Source organism: Juglans regia, chromosome 14, assembly GCF_001411555.2.
Source record: "Juglans regia cultivar Chandler chromosome 14, Walnut 2.0, whole genome shotgun sequence".
Taxonomy (NCBI): Eukaryota; Viridiplantae; Streptophyta; class Magnoliopsida; order Fagales; family Juglandaceae; genus Juglans; species Juglans regia.
Genome location: NC_049914.1, coordinates 27549889 through 27567378, shown reverse-complemented (window position 1 = coordinate 27567378; position 17490 = coordinate 27549889). Strand labels below are relative to the sequence as shown.

The 17490-nt window shown below is 39.4% G+C and overlaps 1 protein-coding gene across 3 annotated transcripts in view; it reads right to left on the bottom strand.

Moving 5' to 3' along the window:
- Window positions 1–17490, bottom strand: part of LOC109001689 (callose synthase 9) — a 90047-nt gene that overhangs the window by 53114 nt on the left and 19443 nt on the right. For all 3 annotated transcript variants that reach the window (XR_004798301.1, XM_018979071.2, XM_018979072.2), the window contains 6 exons: window positions 14837–14934; window positions 14615–14732; window positions 12798–12923; window positions 12319–12395; window positions 12160–12238; window positions 2567–2689 (listed from right to left, as the gene is read on the bottom strand). Coding sequence is in view for 2 of the 3 variants with exons in the window: in XM_018979071.2 (XP_018834616.1) it covers window positions 2567–2689; window positions 12160–12238; window positions 12319–12395; window positions 12798–12923; window positions 14615–14732; window positions 14837–14934 (621 nt within the window). In the remaining variant the exon portion in view is untranslated. The remainder of the gene's footprint in view (window positions 1–2566; window positions 2690–12159; window positions 12239–12318; window positions 12396–12797; window positions 12924–14614; window positions 14733–14836; window positions 14935–17490) is intronic.

The window sequence follows — 17490 nt, the reverse complement described above, 5'->3', positions numbered from 1 at the left end:
AAATCAGAAACATCATTTACTTCCCAGTCATTTACCTCTTAGATAAAATCAACATTCCACAGAATATTATAATCCGTATGTTGGAAATAATCTTCCACAGAAACATTTTGATCCCTTGCAATCTTAAATAGAGAGGGAAACTCAGATTTGAGAGCTGATTCCCCACACCAAATATCATGCCAAAAAAGAATCATCTTCCCTTCCCCCACCTTAAATGTAATATATTTCGAAAACTCCCCCCAACCTTTCCTAATAAACTTCTATAAACTCACCCCATACTCTCCTCTAACTTCATTAGAACACCAATCCCCCCACCCACTCCCATATTTAACTGCAACAATATTCTTCCATAAAGCAACTCTCTCTAAATGATATCTCCAGAGCCATTTCCCAAGAAGTGCTTTGTTAAACATCCTCAAATTTCTCACCTCCAATCCTCCACGAAATTCGTTGACAAACCTTGTTCCAACTAACCATATGAAACTTTTTTCTCCTCTCTGATACCTCCCCATAAGAAATTGCGATAAATTTTCTCAATTCTTTTTGCAACCCCTGCTGGCAAAGGGAAAAGTAAAAGAAATTACGTGGGAAGATTAGACAGCGTACTCTTTATCAAAGTCCCCCTTTAGACATGTATCACTTTTTCCATCCAGCCAACCTTCTCTCGATCATCTCAATCACCCCTTCCCATATGGAAACAGATTTGTGAGAGGCACCCAACGGAAGACCAAGATACTTCAGCAGCAACGAAGAAATCTTACATTCCAAAATATTAGCCAAATCTGAAATATTGGCTACTGCACCCACTGGAACAATTTCAGATTTGTTAAGATTAATCCTTAGACCCGAAAATCTTCAAATCTGAAAGTTAATTTATCTTTCGCGATATTCCATTCCTGGTGCTTCTCGCCAGGGATGATCCTTAATCTGTCTGTTATTTTTCTCCTGTTTCAATTTCCTTTTTCTTCTTAAATTTTACTAATAGTTAGTTGAAGATGGAGCATAGTTTTTGGATTGAAGCGAAGAGGTTCGTGATTAGTAGGAAAGGTGGAAATTTTTTTTGTATTACTGAGAGGAGCAGAAAGTTTTCTAAGTTCCTTCTTCTCAATGGAGGAATGATTGTTTGGATGGCAAAGGTGGTGGAGGATTGGCTGAGGTTATCGGGCAGCAAAGAATCTTTTTAGACAAAAAGGAGGGTCATAGAGATTTTATGGTCCAAAGATGTCAGAATGAGTTTGGGAGGTTTGTGAAGCTGATTGAGTTTGGTACTGGTATGGGGAAGGGTATCATTGTGATTCCAAAAGGGAGGAAAGGGTGTGGTTGAGCAGGTTTTGTAAGGATAGTGAGAGAGATGATAGATGATAGAAACTCAGTTTCAGCTCCAGATAACAGAGTTGTTTCTTCGAATGGGAGTGGTGAGAGGGATATCAAAGAACCCCCCCCCCCCCCCCCCCAAAAAAAGCCCATTCATATATCATCCATACTCTTGAATCGACAAGCCACCATAAATTTTCCCACATAATACTCTATCATCTCCACTACCCTCTTATCCCACATAACAATAATACCACCTGAAGCCCCTTTCGAAACTAAATCAACCCATCCCACACTACGACTATGACAACACCATAACTGTTAATGATTGTTTGATTAACCATTTTCAGCTTTGGCCTCGTTTGGTTACGCAGTTCAGATGAGATGAGATAAGTTAAGATGAGAAGTTTTGTTGAAAGTTGAATAAAATATTGTTAGAATATTATTTTTTAATATTATTTTTATTTTGAGATTTGAAAAAGTTAAATTGTTTATTATATTTTGTGTGGGAGTTTGGAAAAATTGTAATGATGAGATGAGATGGTTTTATGTATCCAAACCGGGCCTTAGTTTCTTGAAAACAAATAACATCAGTCCTCCATTTACGAATCAAATTCTTTACCCGACGGCATTTTCTATAGTCGTACAGCCCCCTCACATTCCAAGATATGATCGTTGGTTTCATGGTTGACTATAGACAGCCCTCTCCTTGCCTTTATCTCTAAAGGCACTTCCACCCTTTGAGTTATAATTTATAGGACATGATAATCTCTTCAATTCCCTCTCCTTCTTAGCCTCAGATCTAGCCAAAAGAGGTTGACCAGCCTCTATAGCTATTAAAAGTGCTCTAAATTGTTCCTCAAAGCCGACACAAGAGATTCCCACACATTCCTTAATTTTATCCACCGAGATAAATTAACTTTCAGAATCTATTCTAGCAGAAAACAAATTAATATCTGAAATGCAGGGACAACAAAAAAAACAATAAAAAGAGGAATCAACATATTTGATTAGTGCTCTGAACTTTTATTTTCACTTTCCTTCTTCATAGGGAGAGAGAGAGATTGTCAAAAGGTGGAAGAAACTTTTATATTAAAACAAAATGCAAGGAAAAAAATGGAAGGCATTTGGAAATGAAAAGAATGGGCATGCAAGATATTAACAGTAATTTCAGCAACTTAACTAATGGTTTGAGTTCACAACAGAAGAACGTTACACATTAAATATAAGCATTAAACACGGGCATGCAAACCTGAAACATCATAAAAAGAAATATCCACAGACGGTGAAAACTATGATAAAGATGAAGAAATGTCCGATGCTCAACAAAGGAAGTTTTCCCACAACGCTGACTTCCACCAGATATAAGCATATTCTGTAACAAAAAATACATGGCAGAAAAATAGTCAGACAAACAATGGACTATACATATTGATTATTAAAAGCCTAGTTGTCAACTGGGATGCAAAATTCAGACCTAAATTCAAATTAAAAATGCAACAGAATCAAAACGAGCTAGACAAAATTGATGCAGTATTCGAAGTACAAAGTTTCAATTACAACATAATGGAAAGGAAATTTCTTTCTTTTTTCGTCTATTTGCAAATGTCTGCATTTTTCTATGAACAACGTTGAATACTATTTTCAGAGTTCGTCCAACCAAAATAACGAATTTCATTAAGTGATTTGTCTTTAGTTAGTTACACTGATACTTCCAAAAGAACTAGAAATTTAAAACTAGATCTAAGCATGGACATGCAATCGAGAGAAATGAAAGAAATAGGGTTGGCAACTCATCTTCATGGTTTTGGTTTCCATCATGCCAAGTCAGGGGTATACGATTATATAGGTCAAACCAAACACGACCCATTTCATTAAATGGATCAAACTCCTCAACCCTGACGGGACCCGTTTAAATAACGGGTCCATACACCTGCATAACCTGTTTAATACACAGATCGTATTGGGTTGACCCAAACACAAATCATTTTAACCCATTTATTTTATAAGGGTTGAATTGACCCAAACATTTTATAAGACTTGATCAACACAGCCTTTATATCTTATTAAGTATAAAATATAACAATTATTCACACCGACATCTAGATTCATCACAAAATCAACATCTATGACCATAATTAATAAACAGAATCAAATTTGTCAAGGCATATCCAACTAAATAATATAACAATCCAATGAAAAATGTCTAACAAAACAAACATGTAGCAATAGGGTTTCTAAGTTTTTAGGGTAAATCTTATGTTAGATTTATATCAGGTTCGAAAATCATTTCAAACAATGCTAGCCCTATAAAGGAGAGGAAGGGACGCAGACTTCTACATTATTTCAGATCATAAATGTTTTTTTACTCTCACAAGCATTTCAAATCACATAAGTTATGCTGGACATCAGAAGATTTGTTAGCACCAGCTCAAAATCTGGTGCCAGTTCAACTTAGTTCTCAATGCTATCAAAATAAGCACATCAATTAGCTATAAATACTCAGATATGTTCAATAACTATCTCCACTGTCTTACTAAGTTCAACTTCTTTATATTAATGGGTAAACTGAAGGCTTTAAAGAAAGACCTCAAGATCTAGAATGAACAAGGCTTCAGTAATGTGGCATGCCAAAAGAAGACTTTATTGGAGAAGCTTCAGTTTTTGGAACACGGGGAAGAGAATAGAGTATGTTCTGAAGTGGAAAAACTACAAGAAAGTCAAAGTTTTCTCAGAACTTGAAAGGGTTACTAATGGAGGAGATTTTTTTTCTTTTTTTTTTTTTTTTTTTTGATAAGTAATGAACTTTTATTGATCGAATGCAACTAGGCAAAGCCCATGTACACAAGTAGTATACAAAAGAGACCCCTAATTACAAATGGAGGAGATATCCTAAGGTAAAAATCACGTGTTTTATGACTAAAAGAGGGAGATAGATGTGCAAAGTCATTCCATCGAGTGGCCAACTCGCATTTGAAAGAATAATGCCATTGAGATGCTCATCATTGATGGCCAAGCATCCCCGGATCATTCGGAGATCAAAGATCATATTGCACAGTACAACGAACTACTGCTTTCTGAAAGTTTGCATTAGCCAAAATTAGATGGTTTAGCATTTGATACCACAGATCATCAGCATGTCATGTAGCTAGAAAGGCCTTTTGAGGAGATGGAGGTTCAAGAAGTGGTAAGAAGGACGGCTGGAGACAAAGCACCGGGCCCGGATGTATTACCATTGCTTTCTTCAAGTCTTGCTGGGAAGTGGTAAAGAAGATGTCATGAGGGCAATCCAGGAGTTACATTCCAGTTGTAAGTTTACAAAAGTCTCATTGCCATCTTATTGCACTCATTCCTCCATATTGCACTCATTCCTAAGGAGGCCGGGGCTATGGATGTTAACGATTATTGCCCCATTACCTATTGAATGGGGTGCATAAGATTACATCCAAAGTTCTTGCTAATTGGCTAAGTGTGGTAGTGGAGAAGATTATATCCAAGCCCCCAAATGCTTTTTTTAAAGGCAGACAAATACTAGACTCAGTGCTCAATGCTGATGAATGATTAGATAGCAAACTTAAATTGAGAGAGCCAAGAATACTATGCAAGCTATAGATATGGAGAAGGCTGACGATAACATCAATTAGGGATTCCTACACTATCTATTCGAGAGGTGCAGTTTTGGGGAGAAATGGCCTTTTTGGATAATGGTGTGTTTCTACAGTCCAATTCTCAGTTTTGGCGAATGGCACTCCAGTGGGTTTTCCCAGTAGCTCTCATGGGCTGAGACAAGGTGACCCATTGTCTCCTTTACTATTTGTCATTATGATGAAAGCTCTTAGCAGAATGTTGTCAGCTAGTGGGGGGAGGTTTTCTCTCTGGGTTTTCAGTGGGGCACAATAGTCACGGTACTCTCATTAACTGTATGCACATGACACGTTGATATTTTGTGCAATGAACCAAGATGGTAGTACTCGAGGGGGCTGATGTTCTAATGCAGTACAACAAACAAACGGGATGGGGCTGTGAAATTACATCAGAACTTGGGGTCTGTTAGCTAGACACACTAGACTTGAGGTAGGGGATGGTTCCAAAATCAGTTTTTGGCATAACAGATGGTGTGGAGATAAGGCCTTACAGGAAGCCTTCCCAATAGTCTATAGGATCACACGTGAACAGGAGGCCTCAATGGTTGATTTATTGGAGATATCTGGTGGTTCTTGACAGTAGAATGCCAGCTTCCCCATAGCGGCTCATGATTGGGTGGTCAATGTCTTCAAATAGATCTTTAATTTGTTGTACAATACGTGAGCAAAAACCAATGGTGCAGACAAGATGCTTTGGAGCCCATAAGAAAGGGAAATTTTCTAAACACTCATTCTATGAGATTATCACTGCCCATAATAGCAAACACTTTCCTAGGAGAATTTGGAGGAGCAAAGCGGCCTCTTAAAGAAGTTTTCTTGTATGGACAGCATCTTTAGGGAAGATTTCAACTATGGACAACCTAAGGAAACATCGAGTCATTGTGATGGATTGGTGTTATATGTGCAAAAAGAATGGCGAAACGATAGATCCTTGCTACTTCACTCTAGCATGTGGAATGATTTCTTCAATAGAGTTGGGTTGGCATGGGTGATGTCCGGAAGGGTAGTTGATCTTCTTGCAAGTTGGAGCGGGCTTATATGGTAATTCCCAATCACAACAATGCGGAAAATTATCCCCATATGTTTGTTGCAGTGCATTTCGATGGACAGGAATTACCGGAAGTTGGAAGATGGTGAACGACAACCGGATGAACTTAGAAACCTCTTCCTTAATACTTTGTTCCTATGGTCAGCAGCTATAGATTTTAGTAGACAAAGTTTTCATGATTTTCTTGTAGCTGTTTCTACTTCTTAACTCGCTGCCTTCTCTTGTATACATCTTGTGCACTTAGGCTATGCCTATATTCTCTATTATCAATAAAATTTTGTTTACTATTAAAAATGGTTGAAAGTAATATTTGTTTACACTGTCAGCACACTAAATTATTGAACAATCCCATAACAATGTGCTAATTGGCTTTAATCCAAGTTTTATAGTTTTCCAAAATTTACTTGAAAGTACATATACCCAAGGGAGAGACACAAAACAATAAGAAAAATTTACCAACAACCTTTTCCGATAACATTCACAACTCCTCTTTCCCAGATCAAATATACTGTTTCTAAATGACATAATCACTAAAGAAAAACAATATATTTCTTTTTTTTTGATCGGTAAACAGATTTTTATTGATCAAAAGGGAGACATAGAGTGTCCAAGTACACGGGACATATACATGAACACGTTCACAATGTCTATCTTAGAGATACAAGAAACTCATGAAAAGACCTGCCATGAAAATCAATTACAATCGACCAATGGAGTAAAGTATTGAAAAACAGAATTCTAAGCTCTTCCATTGATCTTTCTTGATCTTCAAAGCATCTTGCATTCCGCTCCCTCCAAATGCACCACCATAGACAAATAGGTAGCATCTTCCATATAGATGCAATTTGAGTGTTGCCCCTAATACCTCCCCAAGAGGCTAAAAAATCAGACACCCTTTCCGGCATCACCCACGCTAACCCCACCCGTGCTAAGACATCTGTCCATAAAGACATGGCAACCTCACAATGTAGTAATAGATGGTCAACGGACTCACCACTCTTCTTACACATGTAACACCAATTTATAGCGATAATGCCACGTTTCCTTAGGTTATCTATGGTAAGAATCTTCCCCAAAGATGCAGTCCATACAAAAAAAGCTGCCTTTAGCGGTGCCTTTGTCTTCCAAATGCTTTTCCATGGGAACGGGATTGAGTTGTGCAAGTTTAAGGAATGGTAGAAAGAGCGAGCCGTGAACACTCCCTTCTTAGATGGACGCCAACATAACTTGTCTTCTCCTTCCCCCGACACACTAGTGGAATACACAAAATCAAAAAAGGCCGAAAGGTCGTCCATCTCCCAATCTTGTGCATCTCTATGAAAAGTGAGGTTCCATTGGGAAGAGCCATGGGAAGAGATAATCAGATCTGCGATAGAAGCTTCTTTCCTTCTTGCTAGGCTATAAACTTGTGGATAAACATCCTTGAGTACCCGATCACCACACCATAAGTCATGCCAAAACTTTACCTTAGATCCGTTGCCGACTTTGAAGCAAGTAAGCGTTGCATATGTGTCCCACCCTCTTCTAATGTGTTTCCAAAGCCCAACTCCATGAGGTCCACTCACTGCATTAGAACACCACCCTCCCCAAGATTCCCCGTGCTTCAACGCAATAACGGTTCGCCACAAGGCATCCCGTTCTTGGTGATATCTCCATAACCATTTGCCAAGCAAGGCTTGATTGAAAGTTCTCAAATTCCGTATACCCAAACCTCCTTCCTTGATAGGGGAACAAATTGTGGCCCATTTCACCAAGTGAAATTTAAACTCATCTTTGATCCCTCCCCATAGGAAATCACGTTGAATTTTCTCCATGCGATGAGCCACCTTAGCAGGGAGCGGAAATAAGGAAAGGAAATATGTTGGTAAGTTAGACAGAGTGCTTTTTATGAGAGTCACCCGGCCCCCTTTAGATAAGTACATCCTCTTCCAACCAGCTAGTTTCCTCTCCATTTTTTCTATTACAACATCCCAAATAGATTTCGTTTTGAACGCCGCGCCTAATGGAAGACCAAGATATTTCATGGGCAGCTGAGTTATCTTACCCTCCAAGATGGATGCCAGACTCTCCACATTGGGTACATGTCCCACTGGTACTACCTCTGATTTAGCCAAGTTCACCTTCAAGCCTGACACAGCTTCAAAGCATAATAAAAGAGCTCTCAAAGCTCGGATTTGCTCCCGTCTGGCCTCACAAAAGATTAGTGTATCATCGGCAAACAAAAGGTGAGTGATGTTAAGCAAACCTGAACTTGCCTCTCCCACTGAGAATCCTGATATGAATCCTCCCTCTACCGCCCCTAAAATCATCTTGCTAAAAGCTTCCATCACAAAAACAAAGAGAAGAGGAGAAAGAGGGTCTCCTTGTCGCAAACCTCGAGAGCTCTTAAAAAAACCTTTGGATGTGCCATTCACCAAAACAGAGAAACAAGGCGTGGAAATACAATGAAGGATCCAGGAACACCATTTAGAGCCAAAGCCGCATCTTTCCAACATATAAATTAAGAAACTCCAGTTGACGTGATCGTAAGCTTTCTCCATGTCTAACTTACAAAGGAGTCCCGGCTCTCCTGATTTAATACGACTCTCCAGACATTCGTTGGCTATAAGCACCGAGTCAAGGATTTGCCTACCTTGAACAAATGCATTTTGAGGCTTCGAAATCAAGCCTTCCATCACCTTACTCATTCTGTTCGCCAATACTTTGGATAAAATTTTGTATAGCCCACCCACCAAACTAATGGGACGAAAATCTTTCACTTCTACAGCTCCGGGCTTTTTAGGAATGAGTGCTAAGAATGTACTATTAAGGCTTCTCTCAAAACGCCCGCTTCTATGAAATTCATGAAAAACCTCCATAATATCATCTTTAAGCACATCCCAACATGTCTGGAAGAAAGCCATGGAGAAGCCATCGGGACCTGGGGCTTTATCACCCGCCATACCTTTAATCACCGACCTGACCTCTACCTCATCAAATGGCCTCTCGAGTCGTTCCGCAACCTGCGGGTCAAGAACATCAAACACCAACCCGTCAAGTCTTGGTCTCCACCCAAATTGTTCCGAAAACAACTTATCATAGTAATTGACAATGTGGTCTGAAATTTCGGTATGGTTGGAAGAGACCGCCCCATCTATCAACAAAGTATCTATAGCATTGTACCGCCTATGTGAGTTGGCCACTTGGTGAAAAAACTTGGTGCATCTATCCCCTTCCTTTAACCATAAAGCTCGTGATTTTTGACGCCACGATATTTCTTCCAAAAGAGACAACCGTTCAATTTCCGCAATCACTTGGGATTTGCGGGCCCGCTCGGATTCAGTGCAAACCCTCTCCTCTTCCACACCCTCCATGTTCTTAAGCTCCTCCATTAGAACAGATTTCTGACTGTCCACATTACCAAACTCTTGTATATTCCACTCCTTCAGGTCCTTTTTCAAAGACTTTAACTTGCAAGCCATTTTATAGCTAGCGTTACCATTAAAATGGTAAGAAGACCACCATTGTCTTATTCTGTCCAGAAAACCCTCCGACTTCAACCACATGTTCTCAAATTTGAAATGCCTTGGGCCTCTTCTGATGCCCCCACAATTCACAAGAATGGGGAAATGATCTGAATACAACCTGGGAAGTCTCTTCTGAATGAGATCTGGATATTGTGCCTCCCATTCCGGAGAGATTAAAAATCTATCTATCCTCGACCAAGATGGAAGTTCTCGATTGCTAGACCAGGTGAAGGAACCACCTGCAAGAGGAATATCTAGTAAATTCTGTTCGGAAATGAAGTTAGAAAAATCTACCATTGATGAGTTGAAACCCGAGCCACCTGATCTCTCGCTCGGGAAACGGGTGACGTTAAAATCACCTCCAATACACCAAGGTAAGTCCCATAAACTGTTAATACCGGCCAACTCATCCCATAGTAGCCTTCGAGACCGGTCAAGATTAGGACCATAGACGCCTGCAAAAGCCCACTGATAACCATCCCTTATGTTCTTAAACGAGCAAGCCACCACATAATCCCCCACGCAATCTTCCATTTTTTCCACCACTCGTTTGTCCCACATAACTAGTATGCCCCCGGAAGCTCCATTGGACGGTAAGTACAGCCATCCCACATGCATACCGCCCCACAAACTCCTAATAGTACGAAGAGAAATAAGTGCCAGTTTAGTTTCTTGTAGGCAAACAACGTCTACTTTCCAACTACGGAGAAGGGACCTAATAAGTAGTCGTTTATTCATGTCATTGATCCCTCTCACGTTCCAAAATAAGATTTTAGGCTTCATTAACAATATAGACGTCCCTCCCTTTTGCTCTATCTCTTCCCGAGGTTCCCTCCTTATTATCATAATTAATGGAGCATTGCAATCTTTTCAATTCTCTCTCCTTTTTAGCAGCCGACTTCAGTACCGTAGAACGACCAGCTTCCATGGCTACTAAGAGAGCCATGAATTGGTCTTCGTACCCTTCACATGAAATCCCCACCCAACCATGAAGCTCTTCTACTTTTTTTAGTACCCAATCTGAAGCTCGAGGTGCGATATGAGGTGGGAGCATCTGTAAGGGTGACGGGCTACCCATCTCCTCCTCTTCTCCACCCACAGAGTCCCCATAAATGCTCAGCTGACTGGTACTCATCTCCTTTCCAGCGACAGAATCTGCTCCCGCCAAGATAGTGAGTCTTGACCCACCCATAGTTGCGTCTGATTCAACCACTTCATCGGGACAACCTGTGACTGGTTCCGCAAGCTCCAACCACGTCATCGGGACTGTCTGTGTCTGGTTCGAAGACTTAGGCTCGAACACAGTAGCCAGAGCAACATCACGTATAAGTTCCGAACCTCCTATGGTCTTGTCGCTGCTCGCAAACGGCTCCTCTGACGTCGTCGACTTAGTCTGTGCGCCGATACTCTTCATCGTGACATTCTGTGCAGTATTCGGGCCATCGTGAGCACAGAGGCCGTCGTACATCTCTTCTACTTGCTCTGGTTCTGTACCCGCCGGCGATGCAACGTCCAACGTGGCCTCTGCAACCTTCGACGGAGTTGACTGCGTCGTTTCCGGCGACGGTGGCTCAGGCCCACTCATCGACGGGCCACCTGCGGCCTGCATCTTCTTCCTCCAGAAAGGGCCTCCCTGCCGTGCCCTCTTGGGCTGGGTTTCAGTATACAACACTTGGCCCTTCCCCTTAGGCCCACCATCCGTGTCCCCAAGGCCCAAATGGCAACCCGAGCCCACTCCTTCCAATCCATAACCCTCAACGCACCGTATCAACTCCCCAACTCTATTAGTTAGCTCCCCCAACGATTCCTGCACTTCACGTAACTCCTTCAGAAATTTTCCTTCTTTTAGTCCCATCACCCCTCTGCCATCACCTACTCCACACTGTGTTTCTGCCGAAAAGGGAGTTAATCCCTTTTGCAAGTCTCCCATCACATTGAGCTGCACAGTTCGAGGCACCTCCAGTGCCTCCTTGTACGACTTGGATGGCCAAGTTTTCACCCTCTCAGGCGATGGGTTTCTTCCCTGGACACCTACTCTGCCCATGTCCTTCAACACTGCCACCATCTTCCTCCACCCCATTCCTGCCTTGTCTTCAGGTATGAGAATGTAGCTCCTGCGTCCTCCCCCCCCATACACAGCCAAAGCCATATATGAGCCACGAGAGTTAGAGCAACGCTGGGCTGTAAGGCCTCTGTCGCCTTCCCGTCGAGCTGAGTAGAAGCCTTTGTTCTCAGCCTTCAAACACGCCTCCAGTGAGTTAGCCAACCAACTGATAGTCTCTAAACCCAACCATATGCAACTCACACCTTTCCATCCTTTCTCAGTAATGGACACCCTATCCCCAAGTCTTCTCACCTCAAAAACCTTTGACTCTATAGCTAAACAACTAAAAGAGTTCATTTTGCTAAACAAAAGGTAAACGAACCATGCGCAAGAACCTACCACGAGATTCTACTCTAAAAGATTCGAGGTGAAAAGTTAACAATATATTTCTAAACTGACTTCAGGTGGATAGGGCCAATAAGAATCTTCTTGATTTTGAAAAAAGTGCAAGCAATTCAGAAAAATGTGAGTGACCTGACAAAACAGTTATTGATATGGAAAATATTTCAATAACCAGTTTCCAAGAATTAAAACAGTTAGAACCTTTGATCTGCGTTTTGGCTTTAGGAAAAAGGACGAACTTCTACGCCAGGGCCAACTAAGTTCAAAGCAATGAAGTGACCTGACAAAATTAATGATGAAAAGGTTACCCTTCAAGATACAAAACAATTTATGGAACAAAATTTTTTGCAGAAATCTCACCAAAAGTACTCATTGAAGTCATCATAATTTCTCCAAGAAGAATGAGGTGCTCGTCCATTATCATTGTTTGCAGCTTCCTGTGCATTTTTTGCAAATAAGTCGACAATAAAACACTAAACTTTATGGAAACATCCATGACAAGCAACTAGTTCCCACTTTTTTTCCATTTAATGCACAATCACATTAATTACCAAGATCTTCAGACAACCACAGCAGCTATATAATATAACAAAAGTTGTCGCTCAATATATTTTGAGCCAAAATAAATATCTATAACCTCCTTTCAATATGCTAGAAACAATAGAAAAACTATGGATGGATATAAAAATCTTTGCGTGGCTGAATGGTAAGTCAGAGAGTCAGAGTAGCTGTTGGCCAAAAACAAAAGCATAGAGAACAGTTTGAATCACCACAGTGAATGTATAGCTAAAACTTAAATATCAATATCATATTAGCCAGACAAACAGGCAGAAACATACCGCAGCGACAACCTCGTACAAAGGCAAGATTACTTGATCAAGGAATGACACACCACTTTCAGAACTGCAACTATTGGCTGGCTGTGCAATCTGCTGCCTCAAAATCTCATCCATTTCCCTTACCATCTGGACATTAGATTCATGACTCAGAATTACAGAAGTGAGGTGAAAAAGGCAGGATAAAATTATTGAAAAGTGACAAGGTTGTGCAATAAATATCAAATAACTTCTAAACAAATGCAGATACCTTTAGTAGCATATCAAACAGTAACCCCAAACTACACTGCTAACAAGAAAAAAAATAAATGATGCTAAAGCAAAACCGGAAAAGCATCTAATGATACAAAGATAAGAGATCGGCAGAAGATATCTTTTTATGCAGTAAAACTTCATCGAAAAGTACAAAAGATGCAACCCAAGAAGGCCGTTGCTCGGCCAGTCTGCAATTCTGCCCGGTCTGCTAGGGTCATGGCTGGATTTTTTGGCCCGTAACCCCAGCAAGTGGAAAGAGTGTGTAAAATACAGGTCCTAAATTAGGGTTTAGAATTTTAGAATTATTATTATGATTATTATTTTAGTTAATATTTTGTAGGATCTGTTTTGAGATAGTAATTCTATTTGAGTAGATAGTGCCGCATTGCTCCACTCCTTTTTGTTGGTCCAGAGCTCAGCCCAGTGTCTGCTCCCTCACCCTTGTCCGAGTCTCCCTCTCTAGCATTTTTTTTATCAGTAAAAGAGTCTCCCTCTCAAACATTCTCCTTGGTAATATTCTCTCCGCCACTCTTTTTTGTTCTGAGTTTCGTTTGTGGCGAGAATGTGTGATTTATGTTTTCTGAATGGGAATGTGAAATTTTTTACTCGTGAATTTGATTTCATTAGGTTGTGGTTTTTTATAAGACGCATAGAAAGTTAGAAACCATCTTCCACACTGCTGCAACTTGTGAGCTGCTACCGAACCTTCTCCAGGAGTTGAAAGGTCCACTATTCTAAGCATTCTTGTGGGCATGAACCAACCCAAACCAAACCAACTAAAGAAGTCACTTCAGAAAATGCTAGCAATCTCGCAACACCCACTTCTCTTACACATGCACCAGCTCAATCACCACGAAACGCCTTTCCTTAGATTAGCCATGGTGATAATATTCTCTACAGAGACTGTTCAAGCAAAAACACAACTCTCGAACGAGCTTAGTTCACCAAATACTCTTTTGAGGGAATTAGTTGTTATCATGAGAAATGGGTTAGACCAGAATTTCTAGACCCCACAGAAAACTAGATAAAAAAACCCCATCAGCAGATAGAGAACCAGCAGATTCCTGACTCCCAGCCCTCCTCCTGAGATCAACGTGCATGCTGTAGCCCAATTCACAAGGTGAAATTTGAACTCATTATTCATCCCCACATGGGGAATTACATTGTAGTTTCTTTCCACAACTAGCCGCCTTAGTAGGAAACAGGAACAAGAACAAGATATATGTTGGCAAAAAGGATCAACCTTTTTTTTATAGGTAAAACTTTTAAAGAGGGAAAAGAAAAAGACTTCAACACAATTAACAATTACCAAAGTTTTAGTTGAACGAATACACAGAAAGGGCAGCTTGATGCGAGTAGTTTTACACTAAAATTAGTTACAATGAAGTCTCAGCAGAAGCACTAGAATTTTGGATTAACTTCATTGCAGGGAAAGGGAAACAGAAAAAAAATAAAAAAATCAAATAAAATAAAAAAATCAAATATGTAGCACAAACAATGATGAAATACAGACTACAATGACCACAAAGAAATTTTACAAAATAATCACCCATAGATTGACTTACATGATGAAATATGTAGCACAGGCATTCTGGAACAAATCTAATGTTGGCCGCTTCACCCCATATCAGAAAGTAAAGAGAGACAAATAGTAATTTCTTTTCCTCGCTAAGAGCTTCCAGGCTACAAACAATCCACATTTAAAGTCTCAATCACTAATGACCATCCACAAGAATTCAATCCTTAAAGGGCCACAAGAAGCAACATAAGGTTTTAAAAATCCATACTCGCTCCAAACAGGCTGAATGGACAAGTAGTTACACCATTTAACGTAGTTATCAAGGGACTTCAGAAATATATCCCGTACAGCAGCTGCATCCAACATCTGGAGCAATATAAAGACACATATCACCCTTTGATAAGCCTAAGACCAAATAATGGATAAACAACTTTACTCCACCATTAATACCAGCCATTTCACACAAATAATAATCCCAAAACTAACATTGGCACAACAAGAAGGCAAGATTTTGAGACATAACAGCTTAAATTATAAGGCGTAAAATAGCGGATATTCCTCCCACATTCAACCATTTAAAAAAAACTAACAAAGTTTAAGCTCAGCAAAACAATAACTTGTCCATTTAAATCTCTTCAAACCCCGCCTACTCTTTGTACCAACTCTTTTTTTGATAAGTAATAAGAGATTTTATTGAGAAGTAAATGAGAATAAAGTACACAGGATGTATACAAGAGAAAACACCTAAATACAAGCTAGGAACTAGAATAGGCTAAGAGCAAATCAGGAATTTTTTTTTTTTTTTTTTGGTAAGTAAAATCGTGAATGTTATCTCCATTCCATACAAGAAACTTAGCCCAAATACACAACGTACTAAAGAAAAATTCTCTAAGTTCTTCCCTCGAGCATTCTCTATCTTCAAAGCATCGCCCATTCCTTTCCAACCATAAGCACCACATCAAACATGAAGGAATCATCTTCCATATCGCAACAATATGATGGGTCCCTTTAAAATCTTCCCAACTCACTCATGCTTTTAGATCTAAAAAATATATAATTTCAGTTTTATGTTTAAACAGTTTTTTAAGATGAATCACATGTTAACTCATACTAATGAAGAGAAACATCACTGCAATAAAAATAAAATAAAAAATAAAAAAATTATTGCCTTGCCTTGACTAATAACTTAAAGGAAATGCTAGATAAGCAATATGCCACATGCAAGACACTGGAAAAGCAGTAGAGTATCTTCTACATCATTGCAGTTTCACAAGGAGTTATAATTGCTGGTTTCTCTTCATTTACGACTTATTGGGTTACACCCACATCACTGAAGGTGTCATTGGGGCATTGGAAAGGTTTAAATGACCCCTAAATAGTATCCCATGGAATCCAACACATGCACTTATGCGGAGTATTCAAAGGGAGAGGAAGGCTCAAGCTTTTAAAGCAAGAACACACAATGATGAGATCTGAATATATTTCTTTTTTTTTTATTGGCACCGGGTGTCAAGGAACAGCTTCTCAACTAATCCCGGGGGTGCACAAACCCTCAGCAAGGAGTTTCCCGCAAGTGCACCTCAGGTAATTCAATGAGAAAATCTCTCGGTCTGATGGCCCCTATAGATTGTTTGCAACCAAGGGGATTTGATCCTTAGACTTGGGATACCCCCAAGCCCAAGGCCTTTACCCCTAGGGGTTTCTAAATATATTTCTAATATCTGTTCTCAACTTTATAGGGTGATTAGGACTTTCTCCTCTTTTGCCTTCGTGGAGTTTTTCAGTTTTTGTAAATTCAGATCTTAGCTGATTTTTTTCCCTGATATTCTTTTGCATTTTTCTTAAAAATATCCCAAATACCAATGCCGGAACTTTTTTATTCATAAGAATTTTTTTTTTACCACTAATCAAAGAGAACAATACACCCCCACAAATAATCATAAGATTTCTTTTCTTTTTTAATAGGTAATAGAAGAAAAGAAAGCCCGAGTATAATACACCCCACAAACTATTCCTCATAATAGGTAATAAGAGGAACATGTGACTAAGAAATCAGGGAGCATACAAAGTCAGGAGATTTCTTCTGACCTTACATATCAACAAGTAAAATAGATGCACTCAAACATAGAGCCGCACCAGCCAATTTACTTATAGAATTAGTATTAGTGCATGACCTCAGGTCTGATTTTTATGAATTCGAATTTGTATTTTTTAGGTTTTTCAGATCTATAGCAGTTTCAGTTTAATATCGATTTGTAGAAAAAAAAATGTTTGAATTTTCAAAACCTTTCCTTGCAATATTTTTTTTTTATAAGTATTCCTTCCCTTGCAATATAAAATTTCTGCATGCTTCTAAATCCAGGAAAAGCCTGGAGATTTCTCCAAGAGAGGATGAGAGAGAGACTCTTTGATGTATTTATTTATTTTCTTCGTTTTCTTTATCTTGTTTTTGTTTTTCAGTAAATCCTTTGGATGGATCCTGATCGTGCATTTGACACAATAATCCAGTAGCTTATAAAGAAAATGATTCGAAAATTATTTTCCCAAAAACTTGACCAAAAAGTGAATGAAACATATCATGAAATATATGTTTGCAACATATATTTGATATACACATTGCTGTATTGGAGCCTATCAACCTTATTTTGTACTATAGATATAGGGCATTTGTGTCTGTCATCTTAAAAGTGAAATTGAAAAATGAAAAGGAAAGGTCATCTCAGCCAAGACATATCCTATATGTATATTCTTTCTACCACATATTCTTGGCTATGCTGATACTTATCTTGGACAAACAATATGAGCTTTACCAACAATAGGGTGTCTCCAAATAGAAGCTAATACAATCAAATAAGTAAAAAGAGCAACGAGCACAGCAATAAAATAATTATGACTTGACACAATCTAATATAAATAACCGCT